The sequence below is a fragment of the Dama dama genome, chromosome 11, assembly GCF_033118175.1.
Source record: "Dama dama isolate Ldn47 chromosome 11, ASM3311817v1, whole genome shotgun sequence".
Classification (NCBI taxonomy): domain Eukaryota; kingdom Metazoa; phylum Chordata; class Mammalia; order Artiodactyla; family Cervidae; genus Dama; species Dama dama.
Genome location: NC_083691.1, coordinates 74,465,149 through 74,480,883, shown reverse-complemented (window position 1 = coordinate 74,480,883; position 15,735 = coordinate 74,465,149). Strand labels below are relative to the sequence as shown.

At 55.4% G+C, this 15,735-nt stretch overlaps 1 protein-coding gene across 3 annotated transcripts in view; it reads left to right on the top strand.

The window, feature by feature from the left end:
• TTC7A (tetratricopeptide repeat domain 7A) overlaps positions 1-15,735 on the top strand; it is a 119,107-nt gene that overhangs the window by 67,289 nt on the left and 36,083 nt on the right. For all 3 annotated transcript variants that reach the window (XM_061155467.1, XM_061155469.1, XM_061155468.1), the window contains 4 exons: positions 4,399-4,516; positions 6,180-6,237; positions 7,375-7,447; positions 10,115-10,275. In XM_061155467.1, coding sequence (XP_061011450.1) covers positions 4,399-4,516; positions 6,180-6,237; positions 7,375-7,447; positions 10,115-10,275 — 410 coding nt within the window. The remainder of the gene's footprint in view (positions 1-4,398; positions 4,517-6,179; positions 6,238-7,374; positions 7,448-10,114; positions 10,276-15,735) is intronic.

Here is a 15,735-nt window from a genome sequence, read left to right as displayed (position 1 = left end):
ATTTTTTTTTAAAGCAGTGCAGGAGAATGGTTGAAAGCTTTGGAAACCCCTCACCCTAGAAGTATTTTGATGAGCAAGGAGGGCACAGTGCTGTTACCTGAGCAGATCTTACTGAAGCAGGGGCCGCAACTCTAGAGCCATTAGCTGCTCACTGTGGAGGCCACAGGAGGAAGCATGTGGGGTTTGGGAAGGGCAGGTGAGGTATCAGATGGCTGGGTGGTTGTACATGGGCAGGCTCTGGGCGGCTCAGTCAGCAATTTGCTTTTCACGTCATTGATCGAGACCTACTACTGGGTTATGAAATAGAACACTTTTATAAAAGGAACAGGTAGGGAATAGCACAGAAAATATCTGAGTGTATTACCCACAGTGGAGGTGAGTACTGTGACATGGCTAGGTGGGTGGTTACATGTATGTGTGTTGCAGACCGTGGGTGGGGGAGGGGTCAGAGAGGTGGACCGACCTGGCCCAGCTGACTGCAAGGAGACCCTGTTGTCCTTGTGTAGAGTCACTCCTTTTCTGTGATTAAGGGTCACGCCAGAGACAGAAGGCAGATTGTGGTGTCCCCCCTCTGGGTTCCAGGAAGGTCTTTGATGCCACTTCCTAACTTGTCAGTGAGTCCATGTAGCTGTAGGGGACACAGACTCTACCCAGATGGCACCTGCCACTTAAAAAAATTCTGGACTTAAAAGAATACTGGAAAATTAAGCTAATTCTAGATCTAATATCATAGCTAATAGTAGTGGTTTAGGTTTCTTCAAGCATTGCTCTGAGCATTTGTTGTGTCGTTATTTCATCCTTCAGTCCTCCCCACAATCCTGAGACCTAAACCTGTTATCCCCATGTTACAGAAGAAGGAAATGGGTCATAGCAGAGTGCAGCAACTTGCCTAAGGTCACACAGTAAATAGCCAAGCCAGGATTTGAGTTCAGGAAGCCTGGCCCTAATGCTTGTGTTCTTAACTGCTAGGCTGTCCTGATCTTTGCATGGAAAACTTACTCAGGGGCATGGAGTGATTCTGGATTTGGGTGGGTTTATCACACTTAAGGGTTTCCCTGTTGGTAAAGAATCTGCCTGTAATGCAGGAGACCTTGGTTCAATTCCTGGGTCAGGAAGATCTGCTGGAGAAGGGAAAGGCTACCCACTCCAGTATTCTGGCTTGGAGAATTCCACAGACTGTATAGTCCATGGGGTCACAAAGAGTCGGACACCACTAAGCGAGTTTCACTTTCACTTCACTTCATCACAGTTAAAGACAAAGGCGGGACAACCATATTCTCAAGGGTTTTAGGATTCCCACTCCTGTCTTAGATGAAGGGAAATTGTGCATTATGTATTTTATTTTATATTTAAAATACATCTATTTTGGGGATTTTGTTGATTTTAAATACGACAGCATTTTCCCCTTTGGCTAGTTAAAGTACCCATGAATAAATATATTAATACTGTATATTATCATATTTAATAAAATCACTAGTATTTCTCTTCATTCATAATCATCGCTTTGACTCCACATGCAAAAAACTTTTGTGGTAGGTAATAGAGATCAAAAGTGCTGTCGGCCACGTGAGAAAGTGGTACACTGAAGCCTTGTGGGTTTGATTTGAGACAAATGCTGACACCATGCTCAGAGACCATTTTAAACTATGTGGGCAAGGCTGGCAAGTACTGGCCAAGGATGGCTACTAACCTGGAGTCAGAGTGGACCACAAGTTGGAAAACTAAGGATGTATGTTGTCACTTTTTGAAACTAAAGGCTGGTGAGCCCTGTTAATCCAGAATGTGATATACATGAATTGCAGAGTAACTTTTCCCTGTATGCCAGTAATTGCTGACTTTCATTGCTGGCACCCTCTCTGCGTGGGTTGCAGGAGATAGAAGTTGGCATTTGCCTAGGAGAAGGACATGGCCATGAGAAGAGTGTATATACACGGAGTGCAGGAGGTTTCCGAGTTCTGTTTATAATTTGTATGCAGGAGACCTGGGTTCGATCCCTGGGTTGGGAAGATCCCCTGGAGATGGGAAGGCTACCCACTCCAGTATTCTGGCCTGGAGAATTCCATGGACTGTATAGTCTGTGGGATCGCAGAGAGTTGGACACAATTAAGCGACTTTCACTTTCACTTGGTGATTTATAAAAAAGCTCGCTCCCATTTGAATGGGGCATAGTGATGCCTGAGGACAGAGTAGGGGACAAACCGCACCAGCATCGGGCATATTTAAGAGGAGGCAAGATGCTGTTTGCTCACTTAACCCTTCCCTTGGTGCTTTCTGTCCCCTCTGCCACGAGGCCTCCTAGGACAACCCCAGCCAGGCTGTTTCCCCCTCTTGGATTTTCCATGGCCCCAGGCCAGCACCGCACAATGGAGCCTTAATTAAGAGCCACCCTGCCCCATGGGGTCCTCCCTCGTTAGAGATTCCTTGTGTGTTTCAAACAAACATCCTGTGCCTGTGACATTGCACCTCCCCAGCCAAGCCCAGCATAGAGTCCCCGAGGAGATTTGTAGGGAGCAGCGGTTAAGAGTTGGAGAGGGGTTGGTGCTAGCTCCTCATTTTGCAGATGAGGACCGTTGGGGCACAGAAAGAAGAGGAGGTGACTTGCTTGAGGTCCCATATCTATCAGGGGCCAAGCCTGTGTCGGGGGGGCTTGAGTGAGTGATAGTTGCTCAGTCATCTGACTCTTTGCAACCCCATGGACTGTAGCCCACCAGGCTCCTCTGTCAGTGGAATTCTCCAGGCAAGAAGACTGGAGTGGGTTGCCATTCCCTTCTCCGGGGATGTTGGGGGGCTTGCCCGGTGCTCAGCCTGGCTCTCCCTTCAGGCCCCGCAGCTCTCCTGCATCCTGCTGGGCCACATGCTCCAGGAGACAGATCTCTGCATCCACTATCGTCAGTCCTCCCAGCAGTCGAGACTGGGCAGCAGGCAGCCGTGATGTTTCCTAAGCTGCCTGCCTCCCCTGAACCCCGAGACCTCAGGCCTGAGGATGTTATAGGCCCAGCTCTCAGCTTCCATGTCCTTTCAGTGACCAGTCTGCCAACCTGGAGGCAGTCCACTGCCCAGGTCAGTGGCTTGAGCTCGACCATATGGGGCACGGAGAGCTGCCCTTGTCAGCGTCTGTCAGGGCTCACGGCCAGGCTACTAGGAGCCAGCCCCCCATCGCTCTCTGGGCTCTCAGCTTACCCACTCTATCTCTCTTAGGAAGTTTTTAACTCCTCTGTTCCGTGGGTTCTCTGCTCCGTCAGCCTTCTCTTGCACCTAGCTCCCCACAGCTGTGCCCTCAAGGTGGACTCAGCCCAGCTTGCCTCTCCACAGTTAATGGCCTCTCTCTCAGGCTCCCCTAAAACTCCAGGGAAGGAGAGCCTCCCAGTGCCCCCAGCTGTGGCCTGCAGTCAGATGGCAAGATGCACAGAGCTGTCCCTCTCTTGCCGAGTAGGGTGGACCTGGGCAGGGACAGGCACACTGGCTGGGGTGTCAGAACCCGGCTTAACTTTGTGGGCCCCTCTGAGTGGTGGAGGGGAGCCCCCACAAGGCACCCTGACCTCTGAGAGGCAGTGGGGCTGTGGGTATGAATCTCCTTGCTGAGGGTGGTACCAGTCATTCTTAGTGACACTGCTATCCCAGCCATGTGGGCAGATGACATGCCAGGGATGGGTGAAAGGAGGGGGCCTCTGGGCAGCCTGCGAGTGGGCCCACCAGAGGCCCCCAGCTGTCCCTGGCCTTGCAGCTGGCCTGCCTGCTCTGTGGGTGCCCCAGAGGGCTCGTGAGGGCCACCTTGTCTGCCCCTCTGTCCGTATCACATGTGGTGTGTGATGTGTGTACATGTGACCTGCGCCAATTGGTCCCTTTCCAACGGGAACAGTCCCTCCTGCTCCCAGGACAAAAACAACCCCAGGCCTTTTTCCCCTGAAAAGTTAGAGCGCCTGGTGTCGGGTAGCGAGCTCACAGCCGGAGAAGGCGTGGAGGCCTGCCTGCTCAGCAGGGTGGGCTATCCCAGGGCCTGGTCCCTGAGCCCTGCCTGCCCCCCCCTACCACCGCCTGCTCCCAGCCCTCCTGTCTCTGCTGATGAGCAGGGCAGGGACAGACATGGGGGCCACGTGAGGAAAGAGGCTGCCACAGACAGTCCAGGCTCTCAGAGCAGCTGTGGGGAGCTGCGGTCTCTGGAGCAAGGCAGACTTTCCCTGTGAAAGGTAGCATCCCATGACCTGGAACACAGGCCCCTGGATGGGGGAAAAGGTCCAGGTTGTCGCAGGTGGAGGAAACACCTATCTTTCCATTCAGTGGCTGGGTGGCCTCTGAGAAGCACCTGGGCCTCTCTGGTCAGGTGTGAGGAATTGCAGTTCCAAGCTGGGTGCCTCTGAATAGCTGCCCTCCCCAGTGACCTTTGCCTCTTCTTTGCAGCTGGAGGAGGCAGAGCGCTTTGCCATGATGGTGATCCACCTTGGGGAAGAAGCCGGGGACTTCCTCTCCAAGGGCTACCTGGCACTGGGTCTCACCTACAGCCTGCAGGCCACCGACGGTGAGTGTCGGGACCCGGGAACCTCTGCTCGGGCTGACTCCGGCCTCCTAATGGCCTCCCAGGCCTTTTGTCCCATCAGTGTCCACTCCACAACACACCTCCATTGACTCTTCTAGGATAGGTGTGCACACGTACATAAAAACACACACATGTGCAGACAGACACACACACTGATGTGCACGAGTGTGTGCGCACACACACCCCCCCCCAGTTCATTTCTGCTATTGCTGCAACTTCGCCAGCCTCAGATATGCCCTCTTCATGAACCCGATTCTTTCTCCTTTCAAGGCCCAGCCCCATCTGATCTCTGCCCCTGGAAATCCTGTGGCATTTGTGCCACCAGCCCTGAGCCCACAGTGTGTTCGTTCTGGTCCACCTTTACTTGCAGCACCTCTGCCATCTTTTGGGGTCTTTTAAATCCCCCCAATGCATGGCACAGAGCTGCATATACAGCAAGCATTTACTAAATACTTGACTTGAGCTTGGTGCCTAGGTTCCCCTCCTGCCACCTGGAGCCTGCATTCCTGCTCCAACCCTACCAGCTCCACCTGCTTCTATATCCTTGCAGCCTGAGGGAAAGGGAGTGATAGGTCCCCACCCAGGCCAAACCCAGAATAGTCATCAGCCCCCCGCACTCCCCTAATGCCAGAAGCGGCATCCTGGAAGCGGGCTTCAGATGCCCACACAGCGAGAGGCAGGAACAACTGGTACTTGCACAAGGAAGGGAGGAGGAAGGGTAAGATCCTGGTACAGTGCCAGCTCTTTGTTCTTGAGTGACAGTGGTCACTTCGAGGTGTCAGTGAGGCTCTGATAGGGAACCCTGGGGTCCCCACACACTGGTCAAGTGAGGGAGTCATCAGTCCCTTGGTCAGAGCCCAAAGACCCTCCATGTGCCTTTAATTCTCTAGAAGCAGGGCTGCTCTATGAGCTTGGGATCCCTGACATCTATCCATGCCTGGTGCTGCCAGCGGCATCCTGACCTAGTCTGGCTGGAGCCTGTGACCGTCATTTTAAAGCTTCTCAGGGGGTTCAGTGTGTAGCTGAGGCCTCAAATGCCTATCCTACTGCACTTAAAGCTGATTTAATTTACCAGGGAGGTGTCTGGTTTGGGTTAAAGCAAGAAGCCTCATGGTCAAAGTGCAATAGAGGGTTCTGGTGGACCTGCAGAAGAGGAGGTCGTGTCCAGTGGGTGCAGACAATGTTAGGGATGATAAGACATTCTGGGGATGGATGATGGTGATGGTTGTAAGACACGGTGAATGTACTTAATGCCAGTGAGTTGTCCACTTGAAATTTGTTAAAATGATTAGAAAAGAAGAAGCCTCATGAGTAAGGAAGCCTAGGGAGGCACATGCCAGGAGAGAGGTGTAACTTTTCTCCAGAAGCTTGGGCCTTTGGAAGGATCAAGGTGGCCCATGCGGCAAGGAAGGCAAAGGGGTAAGAAGGACCTGTTGTACCAAGGAGTGTGCATGCCAGGAGGCTGGGGCCAGGGGGACACCTGCACCCCTTCCCCTGGTAACCAGGGCACCAGTCCGGAGCATTTGACAGACAGGGTCCCGGTGGGGCCTCTCCCCGCAGAGCTCCATGCCCCGGGTGGGGCAGGGCTGGGTTGGCCCCCCTCCAGCAGCCCCTCACGGCTCTGTCTCTGTCCTGTCTCCTGCAGCGACTCTGAAATCCAAGCAAGATGAACTGCACCGGAAAGCACTGCAGATGCTGGAGAGGTGAGGACGCTGGAGGGCAGCGTTGCATGAGGTGGCTTCTCATGCTCTCTCTGGGGACCCTCTGGTGTGACAGAGCGGAGGTTTCTGTCTCCATTTTCTTGACCAGCAAACTGAGGCTCCGAGAGTTCACACAGGAATCGGGGACAGGCCTTTGGGGTTGGGTGGTTGGTTGAGCATTTCTGTACTGGGGGAGCTGCCCCCAGGCTCCACTCTCCTGCTTCTGAGTTCAGGGGACATGAGATAAAGCAGGAAAGCACTTTGCACAGTAATCTACAAGTAGCAGGGGCTCAAAAAGGGGATTTGCCTCCTCCCAGCCCCTCCCCAGCCTGAGAGCTGTGAGGCTCCCTCCCCCAGCCCTCAGAGAGCTTTCCTGGGAGCCCAGAGTCTGGGAGGGAGCGTTAGGTTTGGGGGTGGGGAGAGGCCCTTAGCCCAGGCCCCTCCTGTGAGTTCCTCTCCACCACAGCCTGGCCCTTCCTGAGCATTCCTCTCCCTCCTTCCTCTGGCCGTTGTAGGGCTCTTCCCTCTGAGCCCTGCTCCCTCTGAGCACAGATGGCAGACGCTGGGTTGGGGCCTGCCCCAGTCTCCTTGTGCCAGCTTCCTAGGAACATCCAACTCCCCTCTGGGGCAGGTTGTTCTTAAACCCAGGGAGGAAGGAGAGTCCCATCCTGGCCAACTCCCTCTGAGCTCCAGGATCAAGGGATAGTTCCTTCTTTCCCCAACCGGCTCTTCACTGCCAAGGCTTCCAGCCCAGAGAGGCCATCCAGCCCCTCCATCCTCTGGAGTCTTCACTGTCCCACGTGGAGAGGGCAGGCTGCAGGCCCTGTACAGGCCCCAGCCAGGCCAACAGCTGCCCAGAGGAGAAGGGCTTCCCTCACCCCCTAGTCCCGCTCTCCCAGGTGTCCCCCACCTCAGCCAGAGCCAGCCCTCTCGGCACACACCGCCCCAGCCTGGGCTGCCCCTAGGCTTTCCGCCCCAGCCGTCATCTCCCATGGGGCACCCTCCAAGGTGGGGCTGGGCAAAATCTCCAGCATTTGGCCCTGCTAAAAGCGCCCAGCACAGGGCTGGCATACTGGAGGCCCTCATCACGCTGGTTGTCGACTCTTGATGGCTGATTCACTGCTCCCCTTCCCGATACAGAGCCCAACAGCTGGCGCCCGGCGACCCCCAGGTCATCCTCTATGTCTCCCTGCAGCTGGCCCTCGTCCGCCAGGTGAGTCCTCACAGTTCCTAACACCCAGGTCTCTGGGGGTGCTGATCTCCTGGCCCCGCTGCTTTTACCAGCTGTGCGACCCTTTGCAAGTGACTTGACCTCTCTGAGCCTCTATTCCTTATCTGTTATGTAAGTGCCTTCATACTCCGCCTCAAAGGGCCCAGGCAAGGATTAAGTCAGTTACTGTGGTAAAGCCCCTGACCTCTGGTGGGCACACAGGGAGGGCTTGTTCTCTGCCCTCACTCCCCCTGCAGCACGTTCGTCTCCTGAGAAGTTGACAGGAGACCTCAGTGAACATCTGTGTCCTCCCCTTCCACTGAGCTTTCCCTAGGGGCCTAGGGGAGCAGAGAGACTGTCATGTGGAGCTGCTTGTGTGACACAGAGCTTCCCCTGACTGTGTGGATGCCGCCGCCAGGCTCGGCCTCTGGGGCCTCCTATCCGCCGACCACCTCGATCCCCAAGACCCCTCCAGGCCAACCTGCCTTCCTTCTCTGAGCTGAGCTGTTGGTGCCGAAAGGTCTGTGCGGGGACTGAGTGAGGTCAGGCAGTCACCCACCCAGCTGTTGCCTCTCAGAAAAAAGTGGAGGTTCCCATCCCCCCAGGCCCCTCAGAGTCTCTGCTCTCACATGGGCCCCTCAGGCTGGTGCTGTGTGTGAAGCAGGGCCTCTCGGTGGCCTCGGTCTGGTGAGTGTGGACACTGGGCCACTCAGGGACCGCAGACAAGCCAGCGGGACCGGGGCTGGGCGCTAGCCTGGCAGAGGGGAGTCCGCAGAGCCCTCTGGGTGGTGGCTGCTCGCGGTTGGGCGATGGGCAGCCCGGCTGACCAGAGTGCTGCCGTGTTCCATGGGCGCGGGCCAGCCCTGCAGCTGATGAGGAGGGTGCCGTTGGCCCTGTCTGACACCTGAGGCGCTGCGGCTCTGCTGAGCTCAGGAGCTGGGAGCTGGCCGCGCCTGCACAGTTCAGCTTCAGGGCCCACTCTGACCTAGTTAAAGCAGCCCCGTGTGGCTCTTAAGTATCCTGTTCCCCTGTTCCATTTGGAAGCGGGCACTTGGAGCCTTGTCCACCAGCGTGGTGGTTGGTTTTACAGGTCGGTGTCAACTTCTGGCCCCTGGTCTTCTCTTCAGGGAGCTGTCTTTCCAGCCCCCCCGCCCCATGCCACTTGCCCCCGCTTCCCAACTCCCAGGTCCTAGAGCAGACACTCGCTACCTCTCCACCACTGTCTCCAGAAACATCAGTCCGCTCTGGTGCTCCCTGGAGCGTGGACTCAAAGATATCTGAGACCAGTTTATTTTTAGCCTCAGTTGGAGAACCAGTACTTCCCTTGCCCGTCCAGTTCCTGATAAACCTTCCGTGATGCATTTTTTAGTATCTTTAATTATTCAGTCACCTCTGCTGAATGGCGTCTGTCCTCCGGGAGAGATGGCTAGGCCAGGCCAGTGGAGCCTGGTACCCCGTGTCCTTGGGGTCCCCAGATCTTGGTAACCTCAGGGGGTTGAGGGTCTCCAAATGGACTCTAAGCTAGTCCTGCCTGCCTGGGTCTATGAGGCCCTTGGGCCATCCTGCCCAAAGCATGTCTGGCTGCTCAAACAGTGAGGGCTGGGTGTCAGGATCCCGCAGGATCATGCTGCTGGAGCAGCCTTGGGGTGGGGGGCATGGGCAAGCTGAGCCAGCGGTCACAGTGACCTTAGCTTCCTCCTTTACTTTCCATGACCTTTCCACAGAAGGAAGTCCCCATTCGAGAACTCTGGGCCTGGCAGTAGTGCAGAGACCAGGTGGAGACCAGGCAGGGGTCAGGCATGCCAGGGGCCAGAGCCCCCAGCTGACCTGTGTACTGTAGACCCCTCCAGGAGCATTGGAGATGTAGGTCTGAGGTTTGGTCAAGAGCAAGACTTTTGGAAAAAGACACTGAGGTTCCTGGGAGGATGAGGCTCTGGTGTGGGTAGTGTCTCAAAGAGCTGACAACCGTTAAGCCTGAGTGCCTGAGTGAACATGTCTCTCTGGACTGGAAGGAAGGCTCTTAACCTGTTCATTAGCTGCCTGGGCTTTGGGGGCTTGAAGAGGGAAATGCGCATTTTCAAACATGTTCCATGCCCAGCTGGACGTTTTTCCTACGTTGTCTCGGCCCTCTCAGCCAGTGTTGTAGGTAGGACTGTTATCCTCATTTTGCAACGTAAGAACGGCGGCTCAGAGAAGCCAAGTCCCCTGCCCTGGCACCAGCTGGGAAGTGGCAGAGTTGGAATTCACATCCTGTCTGACCCCAGGCCTAAGCTCTTGCCACTGTGAGCCCCTGAGTAGGAGGCAACATGTATCTGTCAGCCCCAATCACTGCGAGAACAGGTTCAGAGGAGAGATCTGTAGCCAGTGGTCTGAGTGGCCTCTCACAGCCCCTCCTCTTCCAGTTTGGTTGGGGCTTCCTGACCAGTCCTTCATGGTCCATTGTGGACCTGCCCCTCTTTTCTCTTCTGTGGGGACAGCACTGACTTGGAACAGCTAGACACTTACATGGTGTTCGAGCGTGTGTTTTCTCATCAGAGCCCCTGCCTGCCCCACAGGGCCTGGGGTTTCACTTGGGTCTGCTGCGCCTCGTGGGCTGGCACCTGGCCCCTGAGTCTGGGGAGCAGTATGGGCCTTGGGGAAGGTCGCTAAGCTGGCAGTTTTCTCCGGCAGATCTCCAGCGCCATGGAGCAGCTGCAGGAGGCCCTGAAAGTGTGCAAGGACGACGCCAATGCCCTCCATCTGCTGGCACTCCTCTTCTCCGCCCAGAAACACTACCAGCACGCCCTGGACGTTATCAACATGGCCATCACGGAGTACCCTGAGAACTTCAAGTGAGTTGCCCGTGGGCGCTGCTGGGCTGGGAGGCTGGTTGTGCACACACTGAGAGTCAAGGTGGGCCGAGGACCTGTGGGCTCGGAGCCTGGCTCTGGCATTCTGTTTGGTGCCAGAAGGCACCGTGTGTGGAGGGGGAAGCTCTTGGTGATAACTGCAGGCTCCGGGGGGGGGGCTGTGTGGATCACCAAGGAGACTGTGCTCTAAGATAACATGCCTGAGCTGCTTCCATCCCTCCCTGTACTCTACATTTGAGCATCATGGGGATTCTAACTTGTGTGACTTAATCATAACCCTACTTAACCATAACCCTGGCATAGCCAGCCAAGGATGGTTTCTAACAGTGGCTGGGCCGATAGAGGCCATGTGAGTTGGCCCCTACCTCCAAGAATGCCACAGGCAGTCGGGGTGAAGATTTATATCCCCACAGAGTGGTCCTGGCCTTTCCCTCTATTCTCAGCTCCTCTGCAGCTCCTGCTTGTCACATCGCCCAGATGCCTGTCTCTAGGGAGCAGGGTTCATGCTGCACGTGGCCCCATTGGTGGTGGGTCGGGCAGGACTGGACCCTCTTGCCCCCACCTATACACAGGGGACCTACTGCCATCCAACCAGGACCCTGGGGAACAAGAGCCTCACTGGCTGGCTGAGGCAGGAGGGTGCATTGCCCTGTGGGAGGAAATGAGGGGGAGGTCATCTTTTGATTTCTGCCCTCCTTCCCTGGGACAGGTGACATAGGGTGCTAATAAACCCTGTTCCTCTGAATCCCATGATCCCAGAATGAGGGGCCCTGAGCACCCCCACTCCCACTGTGCTCTACCTTGGGATTTGAAAGAGAACCGTTTAGAAACGGCCAAGGCTGTTATCTTCAGACAGCAGAAAGGAGCGTGGTCCTGGTGCCCTGAGAGGTGACTCACGCTGGCAGTGAAAACAGCTTCACAAAGAATTAGGGAAATTGGTGGGTGCCACAGCCGAGATTAATGATCGAGGGGAGCTGCAGGCGGCCTGGCCCAGGGAGAGTCCCTCCACGTGGAGAGTCCAAGCACTTGTCTCTGTTTACCTTTAGTCCAGCAGGGGCAGGACTGACCCTTTGCATCAGGGGCTCAGGCTTTCCTGTGCCTTGGGCCTCCTTCAGAAGATGCCACTGTGGCTTTGCCCATGGACTTTGCTGGGTGTGACTTCCTCCTCACCAAGTCTTAGGAACACAAAGAGCGGGCTATGTGGAGCTGGCCTTGCACCATCTCAGCTCACACCTGACCAGGGGAAGCTGGGACCCACCTGGGCCAGGACGGCGGAGTCAGGAGTCATGATGCTGTGGGCGGGGTGGGGGTGCTAGTCTGGACTAGGATCAGTGGAGTCCAGCTCCACTGGTGGGTCCCAGCTGCCCCTGGGCAGGTGTGAGACGAGATGGTGCGAGGCCAGCTCCACATAGCCTGTCCTTTGTGTTCACAAGACAGCCCTGGCTCTTGGCCCCCCTTCTATATTTGAGAGATTATTAAAATTGAAATTAGTTCACTTTAAAAGGCAAGTTGCCTAGGGCATACACCACGTAGATAGAATCATGTGTGTGGACAAGGCGTAGTTACCTAATCCCAAATACAGTACAGCAAGACCTACTGTTTAGAAGTTTATTTTTTACTTTTATAAAAATAGAGGAAGGACAAAGATCTTCCTCTTCTAGTACCAGCTAACCTGGCTTTTTCCCAAGCTCAAGACTATCTGGCAGGGTCAGACCCATGGGTCTGCTGCCAGCCGTGTGTGTGCATATGTGTGTGTACGAGGGTGGCTCTGTGTGTTTTATTGTCAGTTAGGCTTCGGTGGAAGGGTTAGAACAGTAAAAGGGTTAGAATCCTCATCTAGCCCCTGGCTCAGCGTGTGTGTCTCAGAAGAAACCAGAGGCTGGGCCAGGCGTCAGACGTTGTCCTTTATCCGAGTGAAATCTTCCATGTATTAATAGATGGAGACGGAGCAGATGGGCGCAGAGCTGTCCTGTGGAAGCCACAGAAGGGGCTGCACACTCTGCTCCCTTGGGCCCCCTGATCCAATGCAGGAGCTTCCCATGCCAGTGTCGGCCATCTGACCGCCCGTGTGTCTCTTCCTAACTCCTGGGCTGAATGCTCTCTGCTGGCAGAATCCCCTCCCTGGCCTGATGTGGGGAGGCCAGCGTCACTCTTTGAAGTCGGCTTGAAACTTACCGTGTGTGAGGCAGAAGCCCACCTCGACTGTCTTGTTCCACGCCCTGGGAGGTGTCTCCTGCCACCGCCCATCTTTCTCCTTGCCACCCGCTCCCACTTGCTCCTGGCTCTCGGGCTGAGTGCGAAACCGTCTCCTTCTAGCCCCCCAAGTGTACTTTCCACCACCCACTTCTTTCCTCTCACCTCGCTCAGGTGCAGACTCTTTCACCGGGAAACTCTTCAGTCTCTCACAGTGTCTTGGAGAGGTGGGGGGCAGGTGGGGCCTTGCTGTGAGGGTGGTGACTTCCCCTGGAGCCCCGTGGGTGGCCTTCTGGGCCCCCAAGAATACCTGGACCTGAACTGTGACATTTGCGCCTGCCTGCCTGCATCGGGAGAAGAGAAGCCAAAAAACTGGGAGTCCCGGGTGGAGACTGTGCTGGTGGGCAGCGTGTCGGGTGACTGCCGCTGTGTCAGCCGGGTCCCCACTTCTGCAGGCAGGCGCCTTCAGCGTGGGGCAGCCTCTGCCGTGGGAGCAGAGCCCCTCTATCCAAACACCGCAGGGCCACTACAGGGGCCTCAGGCGCTCTCAGGGGCTGGAAGCACGAGGAGACACCTCTGACGTCCCAGCCCGAGGAAGGAAAATGTTTTAAAGTCCCATTCTCAGAGCACAGTTGGGGTTCTTGTGTTCCTCTGTCACCACAGAGAAGCCTGCTGTGGAGTGTTTGGGGCCCAGAGCATCCCGTCCCCCGTGGTGCTTCCATCCACGAACCTGCCCATCCAGGGAGAGAAAAGGCTCTTTATCTCTGAGCCACTGTGTACCCCTCACATTCATGACCATGGGGAGCTCCCCTCTGAACTGGGCCAGCCCTAAAAGGCTGCAAAACTAACTGAATAAAATGCAAGGGGCTTCTGGCTTCCAGAACTGTGAGACAGTATATTTCTGTTGTCTTAAGCCAAAAAAAAAAAAAAAAGGGAGGGGGGGTGAGGAGGGAGGGAGGAGGGGTATGAGGGTGGAATATCCACCTACCACACAGCACTGTGGAGTGACCTAGGGTGTGACCGTGGGTCTTTGCAAATAAGTCAGTGCTTTTCCCCACGGATGAGACCCATGGACTAGCAGGAAATGTCATTGCGCCCATTACGGTCAGGGATCACTGAAGAATGTCACTGCCCTTCAGCTGAAACTGTAGCCTGCTCTCCCAGCTGCTCCCTGCATTGGGAACAAGCTGTGTGTGGCTCCAGCTGTTGCCACGGCAGTTAAGTAAACCCCGAATCCAATAAATATCAGTGCAGCCCAACAAAAAAAATCTGCCCCAGATGATGGGGTAGATGCCCTGACCTCAGCATCGTCAATAAGGTCTGTCCTGTGGTCACTCAAAGGCACCGGGTCTGGGCCTTCCTGCCACCCAGTGCCTTGCTGGTTCCAGTGGCTGAGACCTTGCTCTGCCTTTGTGCAGAGCGAAGGAGAGGCTGGCAGGCCCGTGTCAGGTGGAGGAGGCCTGGCACAGGGGGATGCTGGGGAGTGGAATAGACCCTTTCCTCTTGGCTTGTCCCCACCTGGGAGCCACAGCAGGTTCCTGGCTGTTACTTAGCTATGCTCCCTCAGCAGCTTGCTCCTCCTTCCCATGCCCCCTCCTCCTCAGCTGCTGAAAGACTGGCATCTCTCCTGCCTCCCTCTGCTTCCAGGGTCTATTGTGAGATTCAGACAGAAGAAGATTTCACAGTCAGTTTACAACCTGGTTCAAGGGCAGCAGTGGAGGAAGGGGAAATGGTCCACAGCATAAGGCTGTGACATGGGGCTCAAGGTGGGCAGCACACGTGGTGGGCCAGGGGAGGGCGTCATGCACATGAGGGTCGGTGGAAGCTGAGAAGAAGTGTTCCGGCTCCCTAGCAGCCACCAGGAGGTCACCATTCCCAGGACTCAAGACTCCTGGAGAAAATCCCAGCCTTTGTGGAGCTGACTTCAAATTCAGGGATTATAAACATAGCACAGGGGATCTTTATTTCCGTGCTGTGGGGTGACCTTTAGTTAATGGAGCTTGAGTTTAAAAAGGCAGAAACGTGATGAGGCAGCGGCTGACGGCCCTGCAGGGACAGTGTGAACCTGGCATGACGAGAACCAGACACCCGAGCGGCTTCCTGAAATGCTGAGGGCTTTCCACTAAGCCCTGGACACATGTGCTGGCCAGGCTGCTCCTAGCCAGTTTGCAGGGGGCCTCAAGGGGGCAGCAGGCTCCCTATTTGGACCTAAGTTCCAAGCCAGGCCGGGCCTTGGAATTCAAGAGGTCCCCACAGCAAGCTCAGCAATGTCTTAGCTGTTTCCTTCTCCCTTCCTGGGCTTGGGAAGCCCAGCTAGGAGAGTCAAGGGAACAGGCCACTGATAAGCTTGTTCCAGAAGCCATGGGCTCCACAGGGTGCTGGTTTTAGGTAACAGATTCCTTGTGCTTTAGTCAGGCTGCTTGTAGGGAAGGTCGCCATAGTAACCAAACAACATTCCTGGGCTAATGATGGGAGCTTTCCAATAACCAGCCTGTCAGTCATTGCTCCCACCCCAGGCCTGGCAGCCTGCCAGACCAATTTTGAAAGCCCAGGCTATTGGGCTTCGCAGGAGAGGAGCAAACTGGGTTTGCCCTTCCCCTCCCCTCTTATCACCCCTCTTGAGAGTTTCTGCCCAACCCAGGTCCTGGGGGCCTTGGAAGGTCCTGGGGGAAGGGTTGTCTGGAGCCCTAGGGATCTTTCCCCAGAGCAGGAGCTATATGGCTCTCTCAACAAGCCAGAGCTCAGCTTGCCACTTGTAAACAAATGGAACCAGTCACAGCATCTCCCCCAGGAAACCTGGGCTGTTTTGGAAAATGTTTGAGCTGATAACTAGGCGTTAGCTGGGGCCAGACTGTGACTGAATCCCAACTAGGCCTCAAGGGCACCCTTCTGATCTCTACCTGGCCCGCCTCACCTTTGTTACAGGTTGCATGTGATAAACTTCTAGTTGTGTATTCCACCAAGCGGAAGGGATCAGAGTCCTGGGGCTTCCGTTAATGTCTTTGACTTAAACCCACTGTGTTTATTGGGTGGTTCTTATTAGGGACTTGGAGTGGATCAAAAGGATGCCTAAAATACCAGCACGCCAATGAGGGGCTGGAATCAAAGGTATGAGCACAAACATAGTTTATCACTTCGCCAGGTTCATTAAACATTCTTGGCTGCCACAGGAGAGGCCCCGATGAGGATAGCAGCCTTGGGGTGAACTTGCAAGGCCATGTGGTGGAGGGAAGTGTTAAGCCAGGCGTA